General features: G+C 44.3%; 2 protein-coding genes across 2 annotated transcripts in view; both read right to left on the reverse strand.

The window, feature by feature from the left end:
- Positions 1-5,081: 5,081 nt before the first annotated feature.
- LOC147607423 (uncharacterized) overlaps positions 5,082-26,575 on the reverse strand; it is a 62,735-nt gene continuing 41,241 nt past the window's right edge. Inside the window, exons 2-6 of the mRNA XM_086790861.1 lie at positions 7,243-7,357; positions 6,273-7,054; positions 6,025-6,159; positions 5,504-5,548; positions 5,082-5,404 (exon numbers count right to left, since the gene is read on the reverse strand). Of these exons, the coding sequence (XP_086646987.1) occupies positions 5,288-5,404; positions 5,504-5,548; positions 6,025-6,159; positions 6,273-7,054; positions 7,243-7,357 (1,194 nt within the window). The 3' untranslated portion in view covers positions 5,082-5,287. The remainder of the gene's footprint in view (positions 5,405-5,503; positions 5,549-6,024; positions 6,160-6,272; positions 7,055-7,242; positions 7,358-26,575) is intronic.
- The window catches only part of LOC147607424 (uncharacterized), a 31,401-nt gene continuing 19,726 nt past the window's right edge, over positions 14,901-26,575 (reverse strand). Inside the window, exons 2-3 of the mRNA XM_086790434.1 lie at positions 15,534-16,056; positions 14,901-15,404 (exon numbers count right to left, since the gene is read on the reverse strand). Of these exons, the coding sequence (XP_086646560.1) occupies positions 14,901-15,404; positions 15,534-15,641 (612 nt within the window). The 5' untranslated portion in view covers positions 15,642-16,056. The remainder of the gene's footprint in view (positions 15,405-15,533; positions 16,057-26,575) is intronic.

Below are 26,575 nucleotides of genomic sequence, written 5' to 3' on the forward strand. Positions count from 1 at the left end.
TTGGCACCATATGTTAAGGATGAAGGGATTGGGTGATCGTCGATGAGAGGCGCACCTTGAATATTAGTAGGATAAGGGTTAGGATCGGCCGGCCATGTATGGGCGCCCAAGTGTGAACGGCCAAGTCACCTATAAGAGTCAAATGTAACCCTAAAATCCTCATTCTCATGTGTTGTGAATACAAGAGTGCTCTTGCCTTATCTCTTTGGTTTCCTTCTCCTGCGTGTGTGTGTGTGTGTGAGAGAGAGAGAGAGAGAGAGAGAGAGAGTGAGAGAGCGATCGAGCACACTGTGTAGCGGCACGGCGGCGGCGGTGAGGCGGTAGAGCGGCGACGTCGGCTCCTCCTTCACGGCGGCTGCGACGCGGGAATCCTTCAAGGCGGCGGTTGAGCGGTGAGTGACACACCCTTTGGCATTCTGTTTGAGCTTCCTTCCCTGGTTGTATGCTTGTAGCCATTCGTGGCTCGCATACGGTGTCTGGCAAGTCCCCAGCTACGACCTGTGCGGCAAAAGCGCACACTATAACACTTAAAATCTTCTCTTTTTCCCCTCGTTATTGGGAAGGTGCCCTAGCTTAGGAATCCCTTGCTTACTATAGTGAATGGTGTTAACGATTAGCAAGGTTGGAATGCAAATCCACCAATTTGTTTCTGCTAACGTTAGTGTTTTTTTTGTTGTTTTTTTATCGCATTAGAGACATAATGGAGCACCCTCACAGCATCGCGTATCAAGCCATACTCTTATCGTCTCAGCCATGAATCCTAAGTAGATGTAGGACGAAGAAGATTGCGAAAGGGGATGACCAAGTGACAGTTCAAGATGGCTCTAGCAAGGACACTTCCTCGAACGTTTCATCATCCTCCTCTGAAGAGGAGACAATTCTACAGCCCGTCGTTGAGGCGAAAGAAGTTATAGACCCCAACCTGTCAAAGAAGTTGGCAGAGTACCCTAATCCCATAGAGATGAAGCACAAGCTAGAAGTTGCTCTCGAGTTGATCAAAGCCTGTCAAGAGCAGTTAGAGGGTGAGGCTCCAGCAGTTCCGACTGCAGAAGCTCGCTCTACTCCATACACCAACTTCACATTGCTCAAGAAAAGACCTTGGAAAGAACCTGTTCTTTCCACAATGCAAGAAGAGCCTCCCCTAGAAGAGGATGAGAATTAGGCTCAGATCCATCGGACATGAACTTTGACAACATAGTCACAAAGGTTCTAGGAGACGATATGAGAGTTCCACTCTCAGAAGGGCCAGTGCATATCCCCTATATCATTGCAAAGGCCCACATACCTAGAAAAGTGAGAGCATCCCCACTCCAAGAGATATTGTGGGTCTCTCTATCTTTCTCTCTTCTCAAGTCCAGATCTCTATCAGCTCCTTGCTCCAAGGCAACCCAAGCTTAGTACATAGGACTTTTGCGGGATCTTAAAATCAGCACTTTTGGCCTAAGTTTTAGCCACCCTTTCATGGTGATGAACTTTGCGCAGTAGTCGAACACTCATGATCATATATTATGCAAGCCCTACATGCAAAAAGAAAGATTAGTCCATGCTTGGGGGACAAACCACATTTATGTCCGAAAAAGGGTGAAAGTAAATCTACGTACATTGAAGACCCATACTATGTGCGGATGCCCTTTTGCCAAAGACTCAATCACAACTACCGAATCCACAACAATGAACATGTGCCTTACTTGTCACAAGACATTGGGTGAAGAGTGCAGAAGTTCAAAGTTTGCTCCACTTCTAGAGCCAAGAGACTCTGAGAACTAGATGCACATCCTTGAATCCATGGATATTCTCCCTAAAAAATCACCTCAATCTTCTATATGCTAAGTTCTACCACAATGTTGTGTATGCATGCATGCAACCATTACCCTAGAGGAACCTCCGAGATTCCCAAAACCGAAGGGACAAGAGAAGTTGCGCAAGTGTCACATCTCCATCAATATAGTGCAAGTCATCGACTTGGAGGAAGAAGTGATAACAATAGACTTTGGCTAGGCATGGCCATGGAGATATGGAATTCAATAAAAGCTAGCTCTAGTCAACACTGAAGCTAGCCATAATCTCATGTCTCATGAAACTTGGTGCTCATTAGATCAACCTACACTACCACCTAATCAAGCATGGATAAGAACTGTAGATTCTTTTAAGATTGCTTATCCTGGGGCATTTACTATTGAAATACTCCTTCGGAAGGGAAGTTTTATGGGATGCCTACAAGAACCATGTGCAAAGAGGTTTTCCTTGGACGGGAATGGATGGGACACAAGGTGTTAAACTGACTGGGAATCAAGACCATCGCTACAACTTTCCTCCGAGAAGGTAACCGTACTCATGGCTGCGGACGAAGAACCCATTTCCCTAAAGTCTTAAGGGAGAAAAGATGGCATCACTTCTATCATATGAACCCTTTCTAGCTTAGGGGGGGGCCATTAAATGAAACCACACCATCAACCATACCACTCAAAAATAGGCCTATGCTTCCACTTAAGACTGAGGTAAGTCACTCCGATCCATCCAATGCCTCACCAAAACAAGTTGCAACCTCATCTTCCACTACCCCCCATGAGCAATTACCCTCACCAACGACTCACATTACTACTCTTCCACTAACCCAACACACCCCAACTACCTAACCGCTAAGAGGCCCCAAAACATCAAAGCCTATCATCAAGGTAGTCAAAAGTGGTGGGTGCCCGAGGGTGTACTCCAAGCACAAGGGTATTATGAGGGCATTGGCAGTATATGGAAAGAGAGCCACAAAAGCTGTACCAGCCACTACCCAGACCAAGAAGAAGAGAAGACCCGCCCACAAGAGCCTAAAGCTTCCAAACATGGTGGGTCAACAAAGGTTTGCTGCAAGCACAAGGATTCTATGGAGGCAATGCGTAGCTATGGCTCTCAAAGATAGCAAAGACTTGAGCTGCTTCACATCCAAATTTTCAAAATTCAGAGATCACCTCATCTCCCCGGGTCCTCATTCAACAAGTTCAAATACTGTCTCCATCAACTCAATGATTCCCAATCATGGCACCTGATCTATTCACTGATGACAACCCATATGTTACGTATCTGGACACAAGGCAACAAATTATTGGACTGACCTTCTACCTTAGCCATTGTTTAACTCAATGAAGTTGCTTGAAAAACTTCTTCTGAATTTCAAAACTCCGCTTACGTCTGTTCATGTGACAAGGGCTATTTAGCCCTATTTTGCAACCAGGGCTTAAATCTACAAATCGACTGTTTGTATACTTCCAAATAATGATATGTACAAAAATAGCTTGGGTATATATGGTGCACATATTTGTTCCAACAGATCCCAAACTTATCATCCATGCTGTTTACGCTTAATAAAACTGCTGCATGAATGCTTAACCATCAAACCATAACTTCTATTCTAGGCCTGACAATATCATCAAAAGGAAAGTAAGGGTCATGCAAACCAAGTGGCTGGCATATGTATAAATATATCTAGATGTGTGTATGTGTGTGTGTGTATGTGTGTACAGTAATATGCATAAATATACATGCATATAAATACACACACACACACACACACACACACACACACACACACACACAATTTTAAAAAAAAAGCAAACACATATGCAAATACATGTGTGCACATATACACATGTAACGTATGTATATACATGTGTTAAAATGGTCTAGACACTATTACTAGTCTTGAACAAGTATGCACACAAAGTCTTTAGACTTTCCTTATTTGGCATTAAGGTCTGGGAAAGGTTGCTTTATCCAATGCCGATATACAAAAGATAAGTGCCCATTCGATCAAGTAAGATGGCAAAGCACCCTTATTGCTCTTGCTTTGCATGGCTTTGTAGGATGCTTTACATGCCTTTATTGGCTTTGCCTTTGCTATATCAGTTCATGCATTGCATTTTTTGTCTACCTTCTACTCTGTAAGCAACACAATACACACACACACACACACACACACACACACACACATATACGTGTGTGTGTGTGTGTGTGTGTGTGTGTGTGTGTGTGTGTGCGTGCGCGCGCGCGCGTGCACATACATACTTTTTTTAAATGAAAATAAAGCTTCTATTATGGAAAAAAATATCACAAGGAGTTAACCCAAGGTGGGATTGACTCAAAAGTACTGAAAAAACAGCTGAAACTAGGCAAGAGAAATCTCCTCCATTCGAAGGCTGTCATGGAGCAACTGTCTAAAATGCATTTTGAAAAAGGGATAAGGATCAAAGTCTGGCTGATTGAACATGGTAGCATTGTGCATTTGCCATATTGTCCAAAGTGCCCAAAATCTAACCCAAGAAAAGAACGTAGCATTATCTTGTAATCCCAAATTGCCCACACCAAAAAGCCAAAAGTTCTTGGAGCATCTTCTATGAGGGAAATGAGCAGCCAGATCATCAGCTAGACGTGCCAAGAACTGTCTGGAATAAATACACTGCCATAACAGCTGTGGCACAGTCTCAATGTGACTACGACATCTACAGCATCTATCAGACGCAATATCACGTTTCACAAGAATATTAGAAACCGGCAACGTTCGAGTCAAACATCTCCACAGAAACAATCTTTGTTTGAGTGGAAGACCATTTTTCCATATACATTGCAAGCATTTCTTCCACCATCTTTGATGTTTATTCAGAACCCATAAATGATTCGCATGCTCTTGTATCCATGGCCATGGAAGTATTCATTGGTCCTCTCTACATCTTGAGTCTCTAGCCTTTCAAGAGCCTCGAAAAGCATATTCCCTTGAAAGATTTGCCTTAAATCAAATAGAAGATGTAGTGGTTGACAGTGGCATGATACTTTCTTTTCCGCAGGCTTCTAGAAGATATGGGCTTGGTATGCATCAGAGGCCACTATGGAGAAAGATTAGACATATGTTGCACCTCTTGAACCAATGCCCCCTTTAGATCCACATAATAAAATGCATGATTGCGTTTTCCAACATCCTGATGGAAGCCGATTACGAGTACACACACACACACATATATATGATACACACAGGCGTGCCATATGCCATGATCTAACCTCAATCTTCTGTAAGATGAGATAAGAGATGAAACAAAGGATGAGTGGCAAATCAAAACCATCCATTTCCTACCATGTTACAGAAGGATTTCATTCTTTGATGCTAAGAATGGGACAAAGGATACAGTACAATGCAACATGGTAAGTTGGAACCTGGGGCAGGCATTTAAAAACAGATCAAAAGAAGAAGAGAATCAAAAGAGAACTTGCTTTTCAATTATGTTACAACATGTTGCCTTCACCACTCCTACTCTGTGGCTGCTTTCCCTTCCCAATCTTGATAAAGCAAATCCGCAGCTGCTCGGGCAGAAGCTGATGAGCTATACTTCTTTCTCAATGATGTCAAAAGGGCATTGTGGGACTCCTGTTTTCAATTTGAAGAAAAGCATCAAAAGCCAGCACATAGGCAACCCAGATCAACCAGACTCACAATAAGCCATCAACCCAATATCAAGGGACATACCTTCAAGAGCCGCACTTCCTCTTCAAGGACAGCTGCTGCCTCTCTCTGTTCCAAGTACAAAACACTGATTGATAAGTAATCATAAAATTACAATACTGCTCATAAAAGCCTTATTTTTCCCAGGTAGAGATCCTGCTAATACGTAGAGTTCAAATACTTACCAACTCACGTATGAAGCCACAGACCATAAAAGCCCTTTTAAGCTCAAAAATAGCTCCCTTAAGCTGATAAGCTTAGAAATAACTTTATGAGGTCTTTTGAGCTCTAATAAAGTGTTATGAAGCCATAGGACCTCTTTTGTGCTTCCACTCCAATGTAAAAAAGTTAGGGTGCCAAGGAGGTGATAGCCCGAGTGGTGAAGGTGTTTTGCCTAGGACCAGGACCCCACAAGATGCTTCCTTGGCGGCATCACTATGGGCGGATAAAATGCGCCTACGGGCGGTGAAAAATGATAACTACGGGAGGATCAAAGAGAGGGTAAATTTGTTTCAATTATCTAAGAATTACGTGAATGAATTTACCTGTTTAACCATTTCGTCCTCCAGAGCTATGCTCCGTTGCCTTTCCTCAGCAAGGGCTAGCATGGCAGCTCGACGATGCTGTTCTACAGCCTGAACTGTATGATACAGCTTTTTTATCCGCCTATCTAAATCCAGCTGTGGGAAGAAGACGCAGATTAGGTACATGAGGATGACAGCTTTAAAGGTAAGCACCTCAATCTTAACCATAATCAAAAATTTCAATGTAGAATTCAAGGGGCATTTTATACCTCATCTTCTTCCCCCCACTGGTTGTGACCAGTTCTCTTTGTTGAGGCACCCATCCTTGAGGTTCTCTTATCTGCTTCTTCGATAGAATCATCTTCTTGAAGTAGATCTGGTGCTTTTCTTCTATAAGGCCCCCCCAATGAGAACCTCTTATGAGGCATCACTCTTGTAGGAACCTTGTCTTTCACTGAAACAGTTTTGGGCTGAGAGAAGCCTGTGTCTCTCTCTCTTTCCAATGCGTCATCATGATTTTCTGAGGCTCCTGACAGTCTGTGTTTTGAGAGTCCAATTACCTCAGAATCAGATAAATCTCTGTCATTTGAAGCTCCACGTACCTGAGCCTTGTGAAGCCTAGATTGTCTAGCAGGAAGCTCTTTGCTACCATGAAAAGACTGTCTGATAGGCTGCCATTGTGCTTTCTGTGAAGCCAACACCTGATCATTTGTTGTACTTGACAACTGACCGCCTCTTTTGAAATTGGCAGCTGGAGTGCCACTTGTGTCAAATGGGAAGCGCAGTAACTTCTTATCACCGTCCACTTCAAGTATTGGATACTTCGGAAACTCAGAAATTCTCATTTGGAAATTTCTATGACCCGCTGACTGTGTACCAGGATTTCCATACCATTGTGATCTCAGAATTCTGCGTTTTACTGAAGGCCTTTGTGGTTGCCCTCCGATGGAGAAAACAAGTCCAAATGTCACAAACAAAGCCCCGGCAATCACCATACCTATTGCAACTTCTCCCCAAAACATACTGCTGCCAATGGAAAGAGGCATGATTTCTGCACCAGCAGCATTGTAAAAATTTAGCCCATCTTTCAACTGCATTCTCAAGAAAAATGGGAGAAGCAAAAAAGCATGCTGAGCTGAAACCACTTTCAGCAAAAACTTTCTGGTCTTTTTTTGAAGCAAAAGCCAATCCTAAAATTCAAAGCAAGCCCATGGCACACAAAAAGGGGGAAAAAATCACCTGCAAATGTCCAAAATTTTCCTGTTTCTATCTGTGCCTCCAACTTTGAACTTCTGAGAGCATCATTAGAAAGGGCTACAGGTTGCTCACATCTGCTATTAACTTTTGCCTCTTCCTATTCAAGGCAAGACAAGGTGGTTAGAAGCGTGAAGTACAATACATATCAGGGGGTTCAGTACACACACTGAATGCAGCAATGAAACAAAATGAACCAGCAAAATGGTTTAAACAATTGTGAAGAATTATAGCAGCTTAGTGCCCAAAATCCAGAAATATTTACAGAGGGATACACGGTGCCTTACGGAAAAAAAAAAAGACTCCCTTTCCCCACTAAAACAAGGGGGGGGGGGGGGGGGGGGGGGGGGGATGATGCTTGTTTGCTTACCTCCAAAATCTGTTCTCCTAGTTCTGTTAAACTTTACCTTGGTCTTTATCTTCTTTTCCCATGAACTTTAGATAGGCTTTTCGGAGCCAACCTTAGGACTTTCTTGAGCCCATAGCATTCAACGAAAGCATTGTGTGTGTGTGTGTGTGTGTGTGTGTGTGTGTGTGTGTAGAGACCTTATCTACATGGCCTTTGCATGTTCGCCCCAATCAATTCTTATGGCATACATACAAATTTTCCTCCCACTCTTGGTGTGGACAAAAAAGCAGCTTAATTCTTTTATGTCCCAAGTGATGGAAGTCTTTGGAAGACTTCTAACCAGAAAAAAGGCATGCGGAAATCTGATAGTATCTTCTCCCCCAAAATTCAAATATTCATTATCATGTCTTGGCCAGAAAAGGCACTACGCTTTCCACACACTTTGCACGGAGTCCACCATGGACTTTGATGATCTCTGACGTGTGTCGAAACTTTAAAGTTGACTCTTTTGGTAAATGGGAGCTCCCTCCTTGGGAGATTTTGGTAGGCCATGTGACTAGCAAAATTGTCAGATGCCCTTATTCTACTCAATTGATTACAGATTAGCAAAAGATTCTACAATATCTTCATTGGTCGAGCACACCCCCACAGAGGAAATTCTCTACGACAAGAAAGTCTACATTGGAGTCGAGCATTTGATTGTCCACTTGCTCTACATTCTCCAAGAAAGGCATACTTCCTGTCCACAAAGGGTATCTACTCGTATCAATGAAGGAAGAGTAATGTCTTTTCCAGAAGCACAACAACGTTGGCATTTGGGCATGCATTGCAAACCAGCTTGGATACTAATTAGACAGTAGCTACAACCATTTGGTGAGTTATTGGATGACCCTATTGAAGGGAATGGAACATGGACCATTCCCTAAAGTCCCTTTATCACAACTCACTACTCCTAGATTTGTTATCGATTGATTCTCCCAGAACCATGGTTTTCTGATTATGTTAATCATCTTTGGGGAGTCCATCAAACCACAAAATATTGGACGCAAAATTTGCATAAGGTCTGGGACAGCAATTTACCTCTAAAGGAAAAAGTATTCATGTGGAGATGTATTGCTGGAGTTTTCCCTGTTGGAGAATTTTTAGAAAACATGCATATTGCGTCTGCTTGCTAAATGCCTTGTCAGAATATGCAGCGGAAATGATAACCAACTTGGGTTGACAAGAGCAAGTAGAGTGCAGAAAAATAGACGCACAAGAGACACAGAGAAATAGGCGTGTAAACTCTTCTCTATATACAAGATCCCGCAAATAACTGAATGATACAATGGTGAGGGGCATGGGGCCTATTTATATGCCCCATGCATGCAATCGGCCAGCGCTAGTGGCTCTCCACGACTGCATGAAGCAGTCGGCCAGCAGTAAATACCTTCAACGACTGCATAAAGCAAGTCGGCCAGTAGAAAAAACTCCACGCTTGCTGATTAGGCAGTCGGCCAGCCACACGACTGCTGAATGGACAGTTGACCAGCCACCAGAGGCTCTTGGCCAACATCTGGCATCCATCCACACCACCGAAAAATGGGGAAAAATAGGGAAAAAATACGGGGAGTGAGGAAAAATGATAAAGCACCTATGCAGGGCGTGCACACCCACAACAGAGGCCCTGGTGTATAAAAATAGACAGGAGATGACTTCTAACATGCCCTTCTCGTTGGCATCAGAAAGAACAATGCGGCATATTGTCCAAACAATAGATTCTTTTTTGGAAGTATTTTTGGTTTACTTGTGGTAAGATTTCCTAAGGTCACTTTTTCCAAGAACTTTTGGATGTTTGGAAAATATGCACACGGAATGGATAAATATGCTCTCTTTATTGCCAGGCTGCAATTTTGGACACTATGGACTATATGGGTTGCCCGCAAAGTGTGCACTGAAATGGCTTCTTTGAGAAATCGGGTATCTGGCTGTAATTCTTCACATCAATTAAAGACGTCCTTGCAATTATTTATTACCATTTGCTTGTTGGACTTTAAAAAGTCGCTAAGTACATCCAACAATTGAAATTGATGCTCTTAGAGATTCAACTGCTTTTACCTGAAGATCAACAATCTCAACCAAACTCTTTTCTTGTTTTTGTGGTGCTCTAGTAGTTGAGCACCTTCATCAACTCTAATGCCATTCTTTCTTTTTCAATTGGAGTAGGTGCCTTTGTAATTCAGACTTGTTTTTTGAAACAACCCTCAACTCTTCCGACTCTTTGGTGTGTTTCCTCATTCGCCTATGCCCATGAGCTAGTTCTTCAATTGTCTGCTTGTTAAGGGGCTTCTTCAGGTAGACCGGAAGACCTTCCGAGTTACAGCGGGACCTCTTTGACTCAAAATAAGTCTTAAAAGAATCGAAGATAGTGTTTAAATGCCTTGATTCATTACACCATGGTGAAGAAAGAGTTATGAATTTGCAAAGCATTGGTTAACAACCAAGAGCAAACAATGAAGAAGAACTTGGAATTTGCAAAGCATTGGCTAAAAAGCAAGAGAAAATGATGCAAAGCTATCAACAAGCAACTCCTAGGAAAGTGTCCTGGCACTGAGCAACCTCCAGATGGGTTCCCAGGGACTTTTCACAAAATGAAGTTGGCCTTGACGAAGGAGCAAGACACCCTTCCAAAAGTTGTGGGAGGTGCAAGCCAATCGAGTTGGTCACCTCGTTCCCAGGTAAAAATGGCTACATTGGTGTCATGTGCATGCACATGTACATGCTAATCCCAAGGCTAATCCCTGAAGGGCAGCAGAATAAACAGAGCATTTAGGACTTGAGCAGGGCAGAGGAGGACACTAGATTGGATTTTGCATGGCTAGAATCTGGCCGACAGGGTTCTAAGGGGGACTAGTGGGCTAGTTGGCTACAATTGTAGATTCATTCAGCCCCTTGTGGGCTGAGTCAGTAGACTAGGGTTTAGATAGGTGTTTTTTCACCTTTTCAAGAAGGCAGCCTATGGCTTGCAAGATTTGTACTTCCTTTTTTGTACTATATGAATGTACTGAAACTCGGCTATCTCTCTCTCTTCTCTCCGTCTTCTACTTGCGTAACATATTCCAAGAAGGTGTTTAGAGCTGAAAGAAGGCTCCCATAGCTTCCACATGTGACATTGCCAACAGAGCTTCAGGTTGGCTCTGGAATATTTTTGCTGCCCATGTCACAATGTCCCACCCACCCTTATTGCATCACGCATGGATGAAACCATCACCCGTGTCTTGATCTTTTGGTGGTGTGGTGACCACACAACATTGTATCAGTATCAGGTTCATCAATGCTAAACACTAATTCAATCCCACATGAAGGTGCACAGTCCAAGGAGAGTACCACAAGACATGGAAGAAGTTCCCAAGAGGTTGGTTGGTGGTGTCCACAAGACCCAAGGGGAATGGCAGTCCTCTGAGTAGGATGCCACTTGGACATGGAATTACCAAGAGGTTGGTTGGTGGTGTTCCACAAGACCCAAGGGGAATGGCCAATCCTGTGAGTCGGATGCCACTTGGCGCATACCAAGAAAGGCTTTCAGGCAACGGTTTCCAAGGGAAGATGATCCTCCAAGGGATGGAGTGAGAGTGCCAAACTCAACACTTAGGAAAAGAAGACCAAAGGGAGTGTTCAGGACAAGGCATGAAGGGATAGGGACAAGGTCGAACAGATGCACAGATCTTCATCAGATTTGGAGTGAATTTGTCTAAGGGGACTAGGGGGCTAGTTGGCTGCATTTGTGGAATTAATGTCCACAATGCTAACCGATAGCAGTCGGCCAGCATATGGGGGTGTTCTTGTGTAACAGAAGGGCAACCGTAACACGGAAATCTTATCATCATGAAAACTGAATAAACACATAAACATGCCAAATAAAAGAAAGATGTCAGCTCCTGCACAGTGCCACTAGGGGCCAGAAGATGGGTTGGACCCCCCCCCCCCCCCCCCCCCCGGTTAGATTACCAAAAAGGAGTCTACTTCCAAATACAACTTTGCGGGTGCCCAGGGATTCTCCACTGCTAGCACTATTTCTTCCATACTGTATGCATAGTTTGTTCTCGTACCGGTATGAATGGGTTCGTATCGTACGGTACGAGTTTTTATTTTTATTTTTTATTTTTTATTTTTTTTCCCAAAAAATTTTTCCCTTGAAAAAAAAAAATCCAAATGCTTTAAAAAAAAAGAAACCCTGCTTTACGAAGATCCCAAATGCTCGCAATACTTCGCAACTTTCGTGTCCACTCAGTATTCCATATGGGGTTGTTGAGAGACCTAAAAAAATCTGGCAAGGTAGACTGGTAGTGTACACTTGATTGGTAGGATGAGAGAATCTTGCTACATCACTTGGGGATCCCTGGTATAGGTAGGCTAGACAATTAGATTCTCAAGTTATGTACGAGGGAGAAGATTTGGACATGGCCATTTTGATCTAGAGAGGAGTCCCTAAACTTATCACCCTAGATGCACTCCTCGTATTTATGCAAGGACGGTCCCTTAGTCATAACGCTACACTGGGAGACCTTTGGTATTGCATTACCCATCCAGGTTCTTTTTTGGAGACAATCGGGAGATCAAACCGGGAGAGACACATATCCATGTTTTGGTTCCTCAAGCACTGTAGACTCCTCCCCTCCCAACCTTCCCTCACATTCAAGCTTGAAGCTCCATAGGGTTGTAAGTGTAAAAAATAAAAATCGTATTTTATCGTACGGTATCCAAAAATTTCATATCGTACCAAAAATTCCCGTACGGTATCGTATCGTCGTACGGTATCGTATTTTCATATCGTGACAACCATGTAGCCCACTAGACACTACTAACCCGACCTGGATGTGGTGACCTGGCCGACTGTAGATACACTGGCCGACAGCCCATTTGTTGGCCGACTGGCTGGGAAAGGTCGTGGGTTGCTGTCGGCCTGTTTTGTGCTGGCCGACCAACAACCAAGGGCCATATAAAATGGCCCCTTGCCCCCCCACATTTCCGCTGTGCATTCTGACAGTAACTACACTTCTGAATGTTCCGGATCTAAAAATTCAAGATGTGGAGTACTCTCTTATGGGAGAATATAAAAAGAAACAACTACGACATGAAGCCTATGAAGAGAAGCTAGTGGATCAAGCATATCTCACTCAAAAGAAGAATGTCAAAACCTCCTCAATGCACTCATGTGATAGGATTGGCCATCTCACGAAGAATTCTTATCACAAGGATAAACCAAAGCTCCAATGCACAACATGTGGAAAGCTAGGACATCTTGCAGAAAAATGTTACAACAACAAGGGTGAAGCAAACATTGCTAGCATCTCTACACTTGAAGCAAACATTGCACTATGCAACATGTAAACGCCTCTTATGATGATGAAGAGGCATCATGGGCTTTTTAAAGCCATGTAATGTTCTCCATTGCCCATATGTAAATCACCTCTAACCACCTATGATGTAGGTTATGTGATATGTCTATGCCCACATGGCCATGTAGCCCTTAAAGGGAGATTGATGGGAGTGTTGGGTTTCCATGCCCAACTCATGATAGTGCATAGGAGGCACTATGTTTCATGGAGTTATGATGGGGCTTTAGAGGGATACACTATGCTTAGAAAGTACCTAGGACTCATGCATTTTTATTCATGTAGAGCTATGCTCATAGGAGCTATGCTATTGCATATGTTTTCTTTTTTTTTTCCGAGAAAAGATCCTTTCATTAGTTATAAAAAAAAACGCCCACTGGGCTACAAAACCCCTCTCCTGCTCATAAGAATATTGCATTATGTTTTCATTCTCATGTTCCATAGTATGGATCAAGGAGGCTGTTGGATATGCTCCATCACATGAACACATACACATCCCCTTGGTAGAGTTCAAACTCAAAGGTCATTAAGACATTAGTATTGGCCCTTTTCACTCTTGTAACAAGGTCATAGAGCAACCACCTACATCCACCTTCTTTGGAGATATTCTTGGAGGCAAGAGGTGGAGATAATCAAGGAGTTAATGGAGGAGGGGATTATGGAGAAGATTAGTACCTAATCATCAACTAATCTCATGTACCTTGAGCCTATTTAAGAGGCATCGAATTAATGCAATTGTGTCTCTCTATTTTCTATCATTTGCAGTGTTATTATGATTAATGCTAATCACTATTATCAACCCCCTTAATCAACAAAACCAACAAAATCACCACTAGAATAGGTGATGCCATAATCTTAGGTACCTCGAAGATAACGAAGAACTCTCAAGGTTGCCTCCCAATGAGACCAAGCAACTGATGAGAACTGACAGAGAACACTCATAGCATAGGAGATATCTGGACGAGTGTTGGCTAGGTAAAGCAATGAGCCAACAATCTACCAGTATTCTGTGGAATCCACCAAGGGTGTATCATCCTCCTTGGATAACTTGGCATTGGGATCCATGGGACAAAAGGGAGGTGTACAGTTTGACAACCCATAAAGTGAGAGCAGCTTCTTCACATACTTCTGCTAAGAAATGAAGATACAGTCATTTTTCTGCCAAACCTCCAGCCTAAGAAAATAATGAAGAAGGCCAAGATCAGTCATCTCAAATGTCGTTGAAAGCTTGGACTAAACCTATGTGACCAACTCAATATCTAAGCTAGAAAGGATGAGGTCAACAACATACAAAACAATGACACAAATATCCCCATCAGAAAGAAGCACATAGAGATTGCTGTTAGCATATGCCCTCTCAAAGCCAAGTGATAACAAGAAGACATCAATCTTCTGATACCAGGCACGGGGTGCCTATTTGAGACCATAAAGAGCCTTCTTCAGAAGATACACATAGGTGTCCTGCAAGGTTGTTAGAGGCGTCAGATGCGTTTGGTACGAGGCAGGTATGGTACGCGCCTCGAAAGACTCGTATTTTTTCGAGACGTTAGACGTCTCTTATATATATATATAAGAGACGTTAGGCGTCTCTTATATATATACATACATACATACATACACAATGAATCATGATAGATAGATATATATATCACATAGATAGTGATAGATAGATAGATTATGAGAGAGAGAGAGAGAGAGAGAGAGACTAGAGTCAACTTTCAAGACCTTAGACGGTAGAGTCTAGACTGTAGAGCGAGTCGTGACGAGTCTAGATGATATCACCATTTAATTTTACAAAAATTAAGAATGATTGAACACTCAAAAGAGTCAAAGACAATAGATTAAGAATGCATACATCAAAAAGATTCATACATATTACATGCCATCATCATGATCATCATAAAGATTCACTCAGAGTCTTAGACTCCAGAGTCTGAACTATCGGATCTACCACTAGCAGCCTCACTTGAGGCATTAGACTCATCACTACTAGGAGAAGGCTCCTCACTAGATTCTAAATGAAAATCCCCATCTGAGATGAGATTGTCATCATCATCATACTCGGGGCTCCGAGCATCTACATCCACAAGGGCTCCATCCTGACCAAGTGATGCATCCTCATCTGCAGCATAAGTAGAAGAGCTACTAGAGCCCCGTCGCCGATATGTTTGGATGGGTGGTTGAGATCCTCCCCGTATAATCTGGCAGCCTCGACTCGCTACACTAATGCCTCCTCTGCTCGTGGTGGTGGAATGAGAACCACTAGCAGCAAGGCGCTCACGACCTCGAGTACGGGTGATGCGCATATCTATCTCCTGTAGCTCTCTATGGAGCTCAGCGTAGATGGCATCTTCCGGTGTCTCTTGCCTTGGTTGAATGCTCCTACGGTTCTCTGCAGTGAGTTGGATGTCATCGAGATTTACCTACATTGAAGTTGACAGAATAATAACATGTAAGTTGTAACTTCTGGGTTACAAGATAGTCGAGGGTCGAGACTAAATAGAAAGCATTAAAATTATAGATTTTGATTATTAGAGAATCGAGATACCTACTTGCTTCGGGATGTGAAGCTCTTGAAGATTTCGCACCATCCGCGAGTTAGCGCAGCAATATACGAGGCGCTCTAACTGGGATGTGCTAAGCTTGTTCCTAATCTTCATGTGCACGAGGGAGTATGCACTCCAATTCCTCTCGCATGCACCCGCAGAGCAATCCTAAGAGCAAAAAACAAAAAAATTAATTTTAATAATATGAGTAAATAGAATTAGAAGAGGCAATGGCAAATGACCGTCACCTAGGCAAGGATCCTCATGGCAAAAGCTTGTAGAGATGGGGTGGAATAGCCATACGTCTCCCACCATGAGAGTGGCTTCACCATCACCTCTCTTCTTCTAGAAGTAGGACGAGTGTACGATTGCCCGGTCAAGTTGTTGTAGGCAATGAGCTCCTCGTCCATCTTGATTTGTGCTTCATCATCAAGCACACGACGCATATAGACGTCTGCATTGGACCGGATCTCTTGATCCGAGAAGACTTCCCTTGTTTTGTAGAGAGGATGGAGGAATGCGGCCATACCTGAATGGGAGAGGAGAATTAGGGTTTCATGTGGGAGACATACACAGAGAAGAAGGGAGAGAGAGAGAGAGAGAGTTGTGGGGATAAGTCAACTCATAGAATGAGTGTGTGACTCCCCTATCACACATGTATATTTGCACTAGTACACAGTGCACTTAGTACATTAAAAGTACTAAGTGTACTATGTACTATAAAACACATGGGCTTGTACACACTATAAGGGTGGGCATAATGCCTTTACCCCAACAACCTCCCACTTAAAGGCAAAGTGCCCTTAAGTAAAGGAAAAGAAAAATCAGCATGTACATGATAATATACAAGGCCATATCAAGGCTGAAACTGGCCTCATCCAATGCCCATCAAGTGTCTGCAATGAGCAAACCGCTCCGGAGGCAAACTCTTTGTCAACAGATCAGCCGGTGTAACGGGAGGCGGACGCGTGTATTGGAATCGTATAAATGTGAACAAGATTCTGAGCACTTAACACTTGAGCATTACAACCACAAAGCTGAAAATGACAGTACACCACATAAAGGGGCCGATGATAGGCTGACCCCCCCCCCCTTTAGGTTATATTACCAAAAGAGTCTGCAAGTACAAGTTTACGGGTGCCTAGGGATTCACCACCAGCCTGCACCTGATTCTTCCAAATACATCATGAATGAATACATTTCAAACAAGAGAATCTGTAGGTACATCCGCCCTACACACAGGTACATCCGCCCTGCACAAGCCTCTTCACAGGTACATCCGCCCTGCACAAGAGTATCACAATCCTCACAGGTACTCCGCCCTGCACAAGATGTAAATGGATCTTTAGGCCCTGTTTCCACGCGAGAAACTGATCCAGAAACCTGTGTTCTCCGCGAGCAAGTGTTCCCAATGCTTGCCCTAAACACCTGTTACACCAGGAATCCTTGAGACACATCCATGCTCACATATTCCATTGCTGTCCGGCCTGTTTTATGCAATAACCAGTCCAAAACAGCAACTTTCCATCGCGAGAAATCCACCTGTAAAGGGTCCTACAGCCCTGTGGAGGTCCCTAGAGCTGTCCTGTACTGTCCAAGTTGACTTTGGACACCTGTAACCAGCCCAAAACTTAAGGGGCTTGGTGGGTTCACATACAGGCTGACAAGTGTCCCCATAAGGTGTCCAGGTAGGTGTCCAGCCCATAGTGCTCCATTTGTCCTGTTTGTATAAGTTTAGGTCCAAGTTCCAACCAAATGGGAAATGGCCATAAGCTGTCCGGACTTCATTAATTTTGGTCCAACCAAATGCGAACCCATTATAAGTTGTCCAGCCACTTATTAATGAGTGTGGACCTGCAAACCAATAAACTTTAGTAGTAAATGAAATAAACTGTAAATTAAGTGTGGACGCACTTACCACCTGCAAAACCCATAAGCCCACAGTTTTAGGCCCAAGCAGGAGTGCACACACGTGTCCACAAGGTGCCCGGGCGTCCCCGGTCCCTCGGACTTCACAAGCCAAAATAACAAGCATTGACCAGGCAGCAAGACAATGTCACACAAAGTAAAATAAAGTTATGGCATGCATCATTTATGCATTGTGCACATGTAAACTTGGAGAACCACCTATCATCATTCTTGTACTTGAAAATATTCCGCCTGCCATCATAACACACCATGTGTGCATGGCCGGAATCCACACGGGCACCGCCCGAAAGTCCACAAATGTCTTGCCATGTCCTTGGACTCATATGCATCCACTCATATGATCCATACACATGCCCAGGTATAATACATACATGCATCCGCATGTTTCTAGGCCTGACACGCATCCGCATGTCCCTAGAATATAGGGATTTGTGACAGCCGGGTTGTCATCCGTATGAATCTTAACAAGCTGAATTTGCTTGTTCTCTATCACCTCTCTGATGAAGTGATACTTCACATCCACATGCTTCGTCTTTGCATGAAAGACAGGGTTCTTTGCCAACTGGATGGCACTCTGACTGTCACAATGCAACAATGGAATATCCCCTGTATAACCCAAATCAACCACTAACCGAGATAGCCATAATGCCTCCTTGCAAGCCTCTGTGGTTGCAATATACTCGGCCTCTGTAGTAGATAAGGCAATGCACTTCTGCATCCTGGATATCCATGACACAGCACCTCCTGTGAATGTAAACACATAACCGGTAGTAGACTTTCGGTTATCTGGATGACCGGCATAATCCGAACCCGTGTAACCATGCACTAATGCATCCTGTTTGCCAAAACAAATGCACATATCCTGTGTGGGCCAAAACAAATGCACATATCCTGTGTGCCCTTCAGGTATCTCATGACACCTTTCACTGCTTCCCAATGCTTCTTGCCAGGTTTGGCCATGTATCTAGAAACCACTCCCACTGCAAATGCAATGTCCGGCCTAGTAGCAACCATGGCATACATGAGACTGCCACAAGCTGAAGCATACGGAATCTTGGCCATATCAGCCCTGTGACTATCCGACTGTGGGCTGTCCATAGCACTGAGTTTCACATATGGAGGCAAAGGAGTACTAGTCTTCTTCCCCCCATCCATATTGAACCTCTGCAAAACTTTGCCAATGTATTCCTTCTGAGACAAATACAACACATGCTGATTTCTGTCCCGAAGTATCTGTTAGAAGTCATCTCCTGTCTAGACATATACACCAGGGCCTTTGTTGTGGGTGTGCCCGCCCTTATGAGGTGTTTTATCATTTTTTCTCACTCCCCGTATTTTTCCCCTATTTTTCCCATTTTTTCCGAGGCTTGGGAGGGTTGCCAGAGGGTGCCAAGAGCAGTACAGTGCTGGCCGACTGGGTGTTGATCAGTCGGGGGCACTCTTGCTGCTGGCCGACTGGTTTTGATTAGTTTTTGGCACCAGATTGCTGGCCGACTGCATTAATGCAGTCGTGGACCTTTTTTTATCAGTCGTGGGCTTTTCTTTATGCTGGCCGACTGCCCTCTAGGGAGGTATATATAGGTCCTCAGCCCCCATACCTCATTTGTATCATATTTCGGGATCTTCTTGTGTATATCAGAGCAGAGTTACACGCCTACATCTCTCTCTCTCTTGTGTTGTTTTTCTACCTGCGTTTTTGCTTTTGCTCTTGTGTTCCCAGATCTGGTCATCATCTCCACTGCAAATTCTGACATGGTATTAGAGCCCTAGGCTCTAGATAGGTCTTGGGATTTGTGTGAGCAAGAGGGGGACTGTTTTGTGGCTGATTGGTGGACTGTTTTGGGCTGTTCGGGAAGAGGAGAAGCAAGAGGAAGGCGGGCTGATTTGCTGGACAGCCACTTGCAGGTTTTAGTTCTTCTTTGTTCCCACCCACCCACCCTTTTCAGAGTACATCCCCGCTATGGCAGATCTGTTTGAGATGGCCGAGAGACATGTGAAGATTCCGACACTCCCCACGTTCCCGGTGGACCGTCAGTTGGACGGGAGCAACTACGGCATATGGAAGGTGATGATGGAATCCGTTCTGGAGTCCTACGACCTCGCTGATTTCGTCGTTGTTGGTGTTCCACGGCCGGAAGTAGAGGAAGGGGAGTTACCGTCAACCCGAAAGGACCGGGAGGCCCAAATACAGATGTGGGATCGTGTCAACGCCAGGGTCCGTTCGTTTATTTTTCTCAACTGCACACCGCAGGTAATCAATCATGTCAAGCACATGACGCTGGCTAGAGGTATATGGCAGCATTTGGCCTCACTTTACAACAGGGTATCGCCCATGAAGAGGATTTCCTTGGTAGTACAGATGCGGGGTATGAGCCCTGCAAAGTCGTCGACGATGTGGGAGCATATTAACAAGCTGCAGGCTCTTCAGCAGGAAGTTCTTCAGGCTGGGAAGGAGATATCGTCAGAGGACATGGCCATCACGTTGCTGTCACATTTGCCCTCTTCGTACTCAGCATTTTACTCGTCTTTGATTACCAGTGGCAGGCTCAGCACCATCACGTGGGAGGAGCTTGTGCCCATGGTCCTGGACCAGGAGGAACGATTCACGAACCCTCCTCAGGGTGGAGGTTCGGAGGCCTTTACTGGCCAACGGTCGAAAGGCCGTAACTCGGGCAAAGGGAAGGCTTCATCGGAGAAGTCTTTTGAGAAGAAGTCCGACGCTGACCGCGTGTGATATGCAGCGGAAGTCTTTGTATTGGTTGATCCTGTCACACAATATGCTCACACCGTCTTCTGTATCCTGAGTTTCGTGAGTTTAGCAATCCATTTCATTTACTTCAAACTTTAAAGAGATGAGAGAGAGAGATATGAGAACTGTACACCACATTGGGTCCCGAATTACCCACTGAAGGGCCCCCTATCCCGATAACGAGATAGTATTTGCTTTATTACTTTAGAGAGAATGACTTTGTGTTGGGGTAAAGGCGTTATGCCCACCCTTATAGTGTGTACAAGCCCATAAGTTATAGTACATAGTACACTTAGTACTTTTAATGTACTAAGTGCACTATGTGTACTAGTGCAATATACATGTGTGATAGGGGAGTCACACACTTATGCCTCATGAGTTGACTTATCCCCACAACTCTCTCTCTCTCTCTCCCTTGTTGTGCTTCTCTGTGTATGTCTCCCACATAACCTAACCCTAATTCTCCCATCAACTGGTATCAGAGCCTGCAGGTCGACTAGGGGTTGACGCTGAGTTTCTTCAGAAACGCGTAGCTGAAGCTGAAGCTGAAGCTGGAGCAGGCCCGTGCTCTCTGTTTGATCGAGCAAAGAAAGCCTGTGTAAGCTGAGTGCTGGGCGTGAACGAAGGCAGCAAAGCGAGCGTTAGCCATTGAAGGAGGCGCAGCCAATCAGGCGGCGAAGGCTTTAGTCGACCGCTGGTCACCGAGCGCATAGCAAGTGGAGGCTTTAGTCGTCGGCTGGCGCTAGGCGAAACTGAAGCGAAGGCGTCGAGCGTGGAGCAGCTAACACAGCGTGGAGCGAAGAAGCGCTAGGCAAGTGAACGCACGGCGAAGGCTTCTGCGCAAGGAAGTCACCGTACGCTGCAACTCGCTACTAGTCGAGAGGTGGGCGAAGAGCAATGGAGAGTGCCGACTCCAAGCCCCTTCAGGGTCGCAGCAGCCAAGCGACGTGTTGCCACCAGGCGTATTAGCGCTGGGCGTTAGACACGTAAGCCAAGGAGGCGCAGCAGAGACCCATGAAGCTTCTGTTCGTGGAGATGGGCGTTGGATACGATCAGCATGGGACATCACTGCAGCAGCCGTCCGCGCTTGCAAAAATGCCATCAGCTCGAACTCCATACCAGCATTCCGAACAGGAGCAATTCCAGGAGTCAGGAGATGAAGCTAAAGTTAAAACTTGGTGTGCCAAAAGCCCTCCAACAGCATCATCTATACAGCAGCATCAAATTCATCAACCCCTTTCCTGCAACAGAAAATCAAAAATCAAGGTATTTGCCTCAATTTTTTTTTTGGGATTTGCAATTGAGCAGGTGCAATCATTAATTGAGCAAATACAGGCGCCGAATTGCTCAATTTTTTGAGCAAAATTGGCAAAATTGGGTGACATTGGTCACAATCAGGATCAATTTGCAGGAAATTGAATGTCGAAATTTGGGGCTTTTGATGTAATTGTGCAATTAAGCACTCATACATGCTGTATGATGTGAGAAATCGCACATTTGGGCAAAATTGCAGCAAATTGCAGTGCAAATCAAGGGGCTTTTGTGCCGATTTGGTTGATTTGCATGCAGGCAATCGCATTTGATGGTGTGGATAATGTGTTGATGCCTTACAAGCACTCAATGTGCCTGTAAATCAAGGGGCTTTCATGTATTTGATGTATATGTGGCCAGGGGGAAGCATCGTGAACACTCTGGATGCCTTCATGTGCGTCAATGTACCATGTATGATCAGAAAATGATCTTAAATCAAGGGGCTTTTCAAGTTTGTATGCTTGTTGAGCTTGGCAAAGCAGCAGGCAAGACATTTATGCCTTGAATCCTCAAAAAATCAGCTTGCAGTCAAGGGGCTTTTGCCCAATTTCTGTTCGGGACTGTTTTATGCAATGTTCGGGACTGTAAAAGTCTGATTTTTAATCATTTGGACAGCCAGGAGAGCATTTATTGCTATTGTACCTGCCGGTACAGATTTGGCACAGCTTTGTGCAAGTTTTGGCATTGCTGTACACTGTTTTGAGTGACCAAAAGGTTCAATTTCAGCTGCTGTACTTGCCGGTACAGGTTTGGTACATCATTGGTGAGCACTTGGTACTGCTGTACAGTACTTTGGAAGGGCAAAAGAGCACATTTAAGGTGCTGTCCAAAATCTGCAGCAACCAGATTTTGGTGTTTTTCATCACATAAAGTGGGAGAAAAGTTGCATTCTTGCTTCCGCAGTGGGAGATAAAGCTTGGGAGAAAAACTGTGAGCACTTTATGTGCTTTTGGTGCAGTGTTTGCACATCTTGGGTGCAGTGTTTGCACATTTGCAGGGAGTCAGGCATTAAAGGTTGCATATTGCTATGGCAACCACAGGTGAGAGCTCTTCATTGCTTCACATCAAGAAGCTTGAAGGCTCGCATAATTATGATATTTGGCAAACCCAGTGCTACAATGTGTTGCTTCAGAAAAAGCAGCACAAGCCTATCAAAGAAAGGGGTGTAATGCCCGCTTCTCTTACTGCTGAAGAGTGGGAAGATATGGATGAGCTGGCAAGATCTACTATCATGTTGTCTGTGTCAGACTCATTACTTTTCAGCATTCGTGAAGAGAAGACAGCTTGGGGAATGTGGCAGAGATTGCAGGACTTGTATGCCCAACAAAGTGCCTCAAGCAAAGTGTATTGGTTGAAGAAACTCATAGGTCTTCAGATGAAGGAAGGGGCGTCTATGACAACCCATCTAAATGAGTTTAATGGTATTGTCAGCCAGGTCATTAATCAAAAATTGGCAATGGACGATGAGTTCAAAGCCACTTTTCTGTTATGCACTTTGCCAGAGAGTTGGGACACATTCAGGACAGCCACTAGCAATTCGCATGCTATGCTGTCATATGCAGATGTTGAGGGTGCTCTTCTTCAAGAAGAGATGAACAGGAAAAACAACTATGTTGGAAAGTCTAATGCAATGAATGCACGTGGGAGATCCCAACAAAGGGGTAAAAGCCAAGAACGGGGAAGGAGCAAGTCTCGCTCCAAAAAGGATTTGGAATGCCATTATTGTGGCAAGAAGGGACACATCAAAAAGCAATGCTACAAATGGAAAAATGATCAAAAAGAAAAGGGAAAAGGCAAAGACAAAGAGAAAGATGAAGCCAAAGATGTAAAGCCAAAGGGCAAAAGTGGAGTCAAGATTGAAGAAATCAATGTGTCACATGCAGGTGGCAGTGAGGATGAGGTCCTATTTACTTCTTCACTTGTTGCCCATTCACTTCTTACAGGTGGTCATGGTATGCACTCATGGATCATTGATTCAGGTGCCTCCTTTCATGTCACAGGTTGCAGAGACTTGTTTGTCAGGTATACTGCTGGTAATGAAGGAGTGGTTTATTTGGGTGATAACCATGCATGCAAGATTCTTGGCAGAGGTGATGTGAGGCTTGTGTTTTCAGATGGCTCACAGCTTATGCTCCATGATGTCAGGCATGTGCCTGAGATCAAGAAGAATCTGCTTTCTACTGGACAGCTTGATGATGCTGATTATGTTACCACATTTGGTCGTGGAAAGTGGAAAATTAGTAAGGGCTCACTGGTTGTTGCCAGAGGCTCTAAGGTGGACACTCTTTACTTTATGCATGCAGGTGTTTGTCACCATGCTAATGTAAATGCAACCGAGCTGCCGGAAATTTCTATGTGGCATAGCCGGTTGGGACACATGAGTGTCAAGGGAATGGAGCAATTGTCTCGTTTGGGTTACTTGCCTTCTCTAAAGTTTTCAAGTTTTCAGTTTTGTGAGCATTGTATATATGGTAGGCAACTACAGTGCCCCCACAAGAAAGCTCTTGGACAGAAAGATGCTCAGTTAGAGCTTGTGCATACAGATGTATGTGAGATGCCTCAGCTTTCTTTGGGAGGGGCAAAATATTTTGTGTCTTTCATTGATGATGCCACACGCAAGGTGTGGGTTTATCCTCTTCGTTTGAAGAGTGATACATTCTCAGTGTTTCAGAAGTTTGTTGCTCATGTTGAGAATCAAACTGGCAAAACACTGAAGGCTTTGCGTTCCGACAATGGTGGAGAGTACATGTCCAAACAGTTTCAGGACTTTTGTGATGCTAAAGGCATCAAGAGGGAGCTCTCTACTCCTTATGATCCTCCACAAAACGGGACAGCAGAGAGGATGAACAGGACCATACAGGAGAAGGTCCGTTCTATGTTGTCACATGCTGCATTACCTCATGGTTTTTGGGCTGAAGCTGTTATGACAGCCGTTCACCTTATAAACAGGTCACCTAACACGAGGCTTGGTGGGAAAGTGCCAGAAGAAGTATGGACAGGGAAGCCTCCGTCATACAAGCACTTGAGAGTGTTTGGTTGCGTTGCGTACGTGCACATACGCAGGGAAATGCGCACCAAACTTGATCCTAAGTCTCACAAATGCATATTCCTAGGATATGGTGACAGAGGTGAAATGGGGTATAGACTTTGGGATCCCATGAATAGAAAGATCATACGCAGCAATGATGTCATTTTTTATGAAACATGCATGTATAAGGAGCCTGCAAGGCAACAGGAGCCTGGCAGAGTCATCTTTGATGATGATGGACATCATGGACAACAACAAAGGGCTGTAAATCAGCCATTACAGCAAGAAAACCAGCCCTTAAATGGTGCTGAAAATGGTCCAAATGGACAGCCAGAGATGGCAGAAGATATCCCTATGGATATACCACAGTTAGAGGAGATACCGGGCATGATTTTTCAGCCTTATGGCATGGAACAGGAGCCACCAATGGGTGATATGCAGGCTGGACAGCAACCTGCAAATGATGGTCATTGGGTACGGAGGTCCACAAGACCCTCCAGAGCCCCTGACAGGTTTGTTCCAGGGGTTGACTATTTGATGCTTACTGACTGTGGGGAGCCCTCATGTTATAAAGAGGCTTTACAGAGGGCAGACAAAGCTCTATGGGAGCGTGCCATGAAGTCAGAGATGGATTCTCTGCATAAAAATGGAACTTGGAAGTTGGTGCATTTGCCTGCAGGCAAGAAGGTTTTGCCATGCAAGTGGGTTTACAGGCTCAAAGTTGCACCAGATGCAAAGCCAAGATACAAAGCCAGGTTAGTGGCTAAGGGCTTCAAGCAGGAATATGGTGTGGACTTTGAGGAGATCTTCTCTCCAGTGGTCAAAATGACCACACTTAGAGCTGTGTTGGCTTTGGTTGCACATGATGATCTGGACTTGATTCAGATGGATGTGAAGACTGCTTTTCTTCACGGTGATCTCCATGAGGAGATATATATGCAGCAGCCAGAGGGTTATGCAGTGACTGGAAAGGAGAAGCTTGTATGCAAGCTGAAAAAGAGTCTTTATGGACTCAAACAGGCACCAAGGGAATGGTATCATAAATTTGATACATTCATGAAATCTCAGAAATTCAGGAGAAGTGACATAGATCACTGCTTGTACACCAAGAAAGCTTTGGATGGCAGTCTATTGATCCTCATCTTATATGTTGATGATATGGCAGTCTATTGATCCTCATCTTATATGTTGATGATATGTTGATTGCCGGGAAATCTCGTAAAGAGATGGATTCCTTGAAGAAGAGGCTGCATGAAACCTTTGATATGAAGGATTTGGGTGATGCAAATCACATTTTGGGTATGCGGATACTTCGGGACAGAAATCAGCATGTGTTGTATTTGTCTCAGAAGGAATACATTGGCAAAGTTTTGCAGAGGTTCAATATGGACGGGGGGAAGAAGACTAGTACTCCTTTGCCTCCATATGTGAAACTCAGTGCTATGGACAGCTCATAGTCGGATAGAGACAGGGCTGATATGGCCAAGATTCCGTATGCTTCAACTTGTGGCAGTCTCATGTATGCCATGGTTGCTACTAGGCCGGACATTGCATTTGCAGTGGGAGTGGTTTCTAGATACATGGCCAACCCTGGCAAGAAGCATTGGGAAGCAGGTGTCATGAGATACCTGAAGGGCACACAGGATTTGTGCATTTGCTTTGGCAAACAGGATGCATTAGTGCATGGTTATACGGATTCGGATTATGCCGGTCATCCAGATAATCGGAAGTCTACTACCGGTTATGTGTTTACATTCACAGGAGGTGCTGTGTCATGGATATCCAGGATGCAAAAGTGCATAGCCTTATCTACTACAGAGGCCGAGTATATTGCAGCCACAGAGGCTTGCAAGGAGGCATTATGGCTATCTCGGTTAGTGGTTGATTTGGGTTATACAGGGGATATTCCATTGTTGCATTGTGACAGTCAGAGTGCCATCCAGTTGGCAAAGAACCCTGTCTTTCATGCAAAGACGAAGCATGTGGATGTGAAGTATCACTTCATCAGAGAGGTGATAGAGAACAAGCAAA

The sequence above is a fragment of the Cibotium barometz genome, chromosome 55 (assembly GCF_041138505.1).
Source record: "Cibotium barometz isolate CiBa-2024 chromosome 55, ASM4113850v1, whole genome shotgun sequence".
Classification (NCBI taxonomy): domain Eukaryota; kingdom Viridiplantae; phylum Streptophyta; class Polypodiopsida; order Cyatheales; family Cibotiaceae; genus Cibotium; species Cibotium barometz.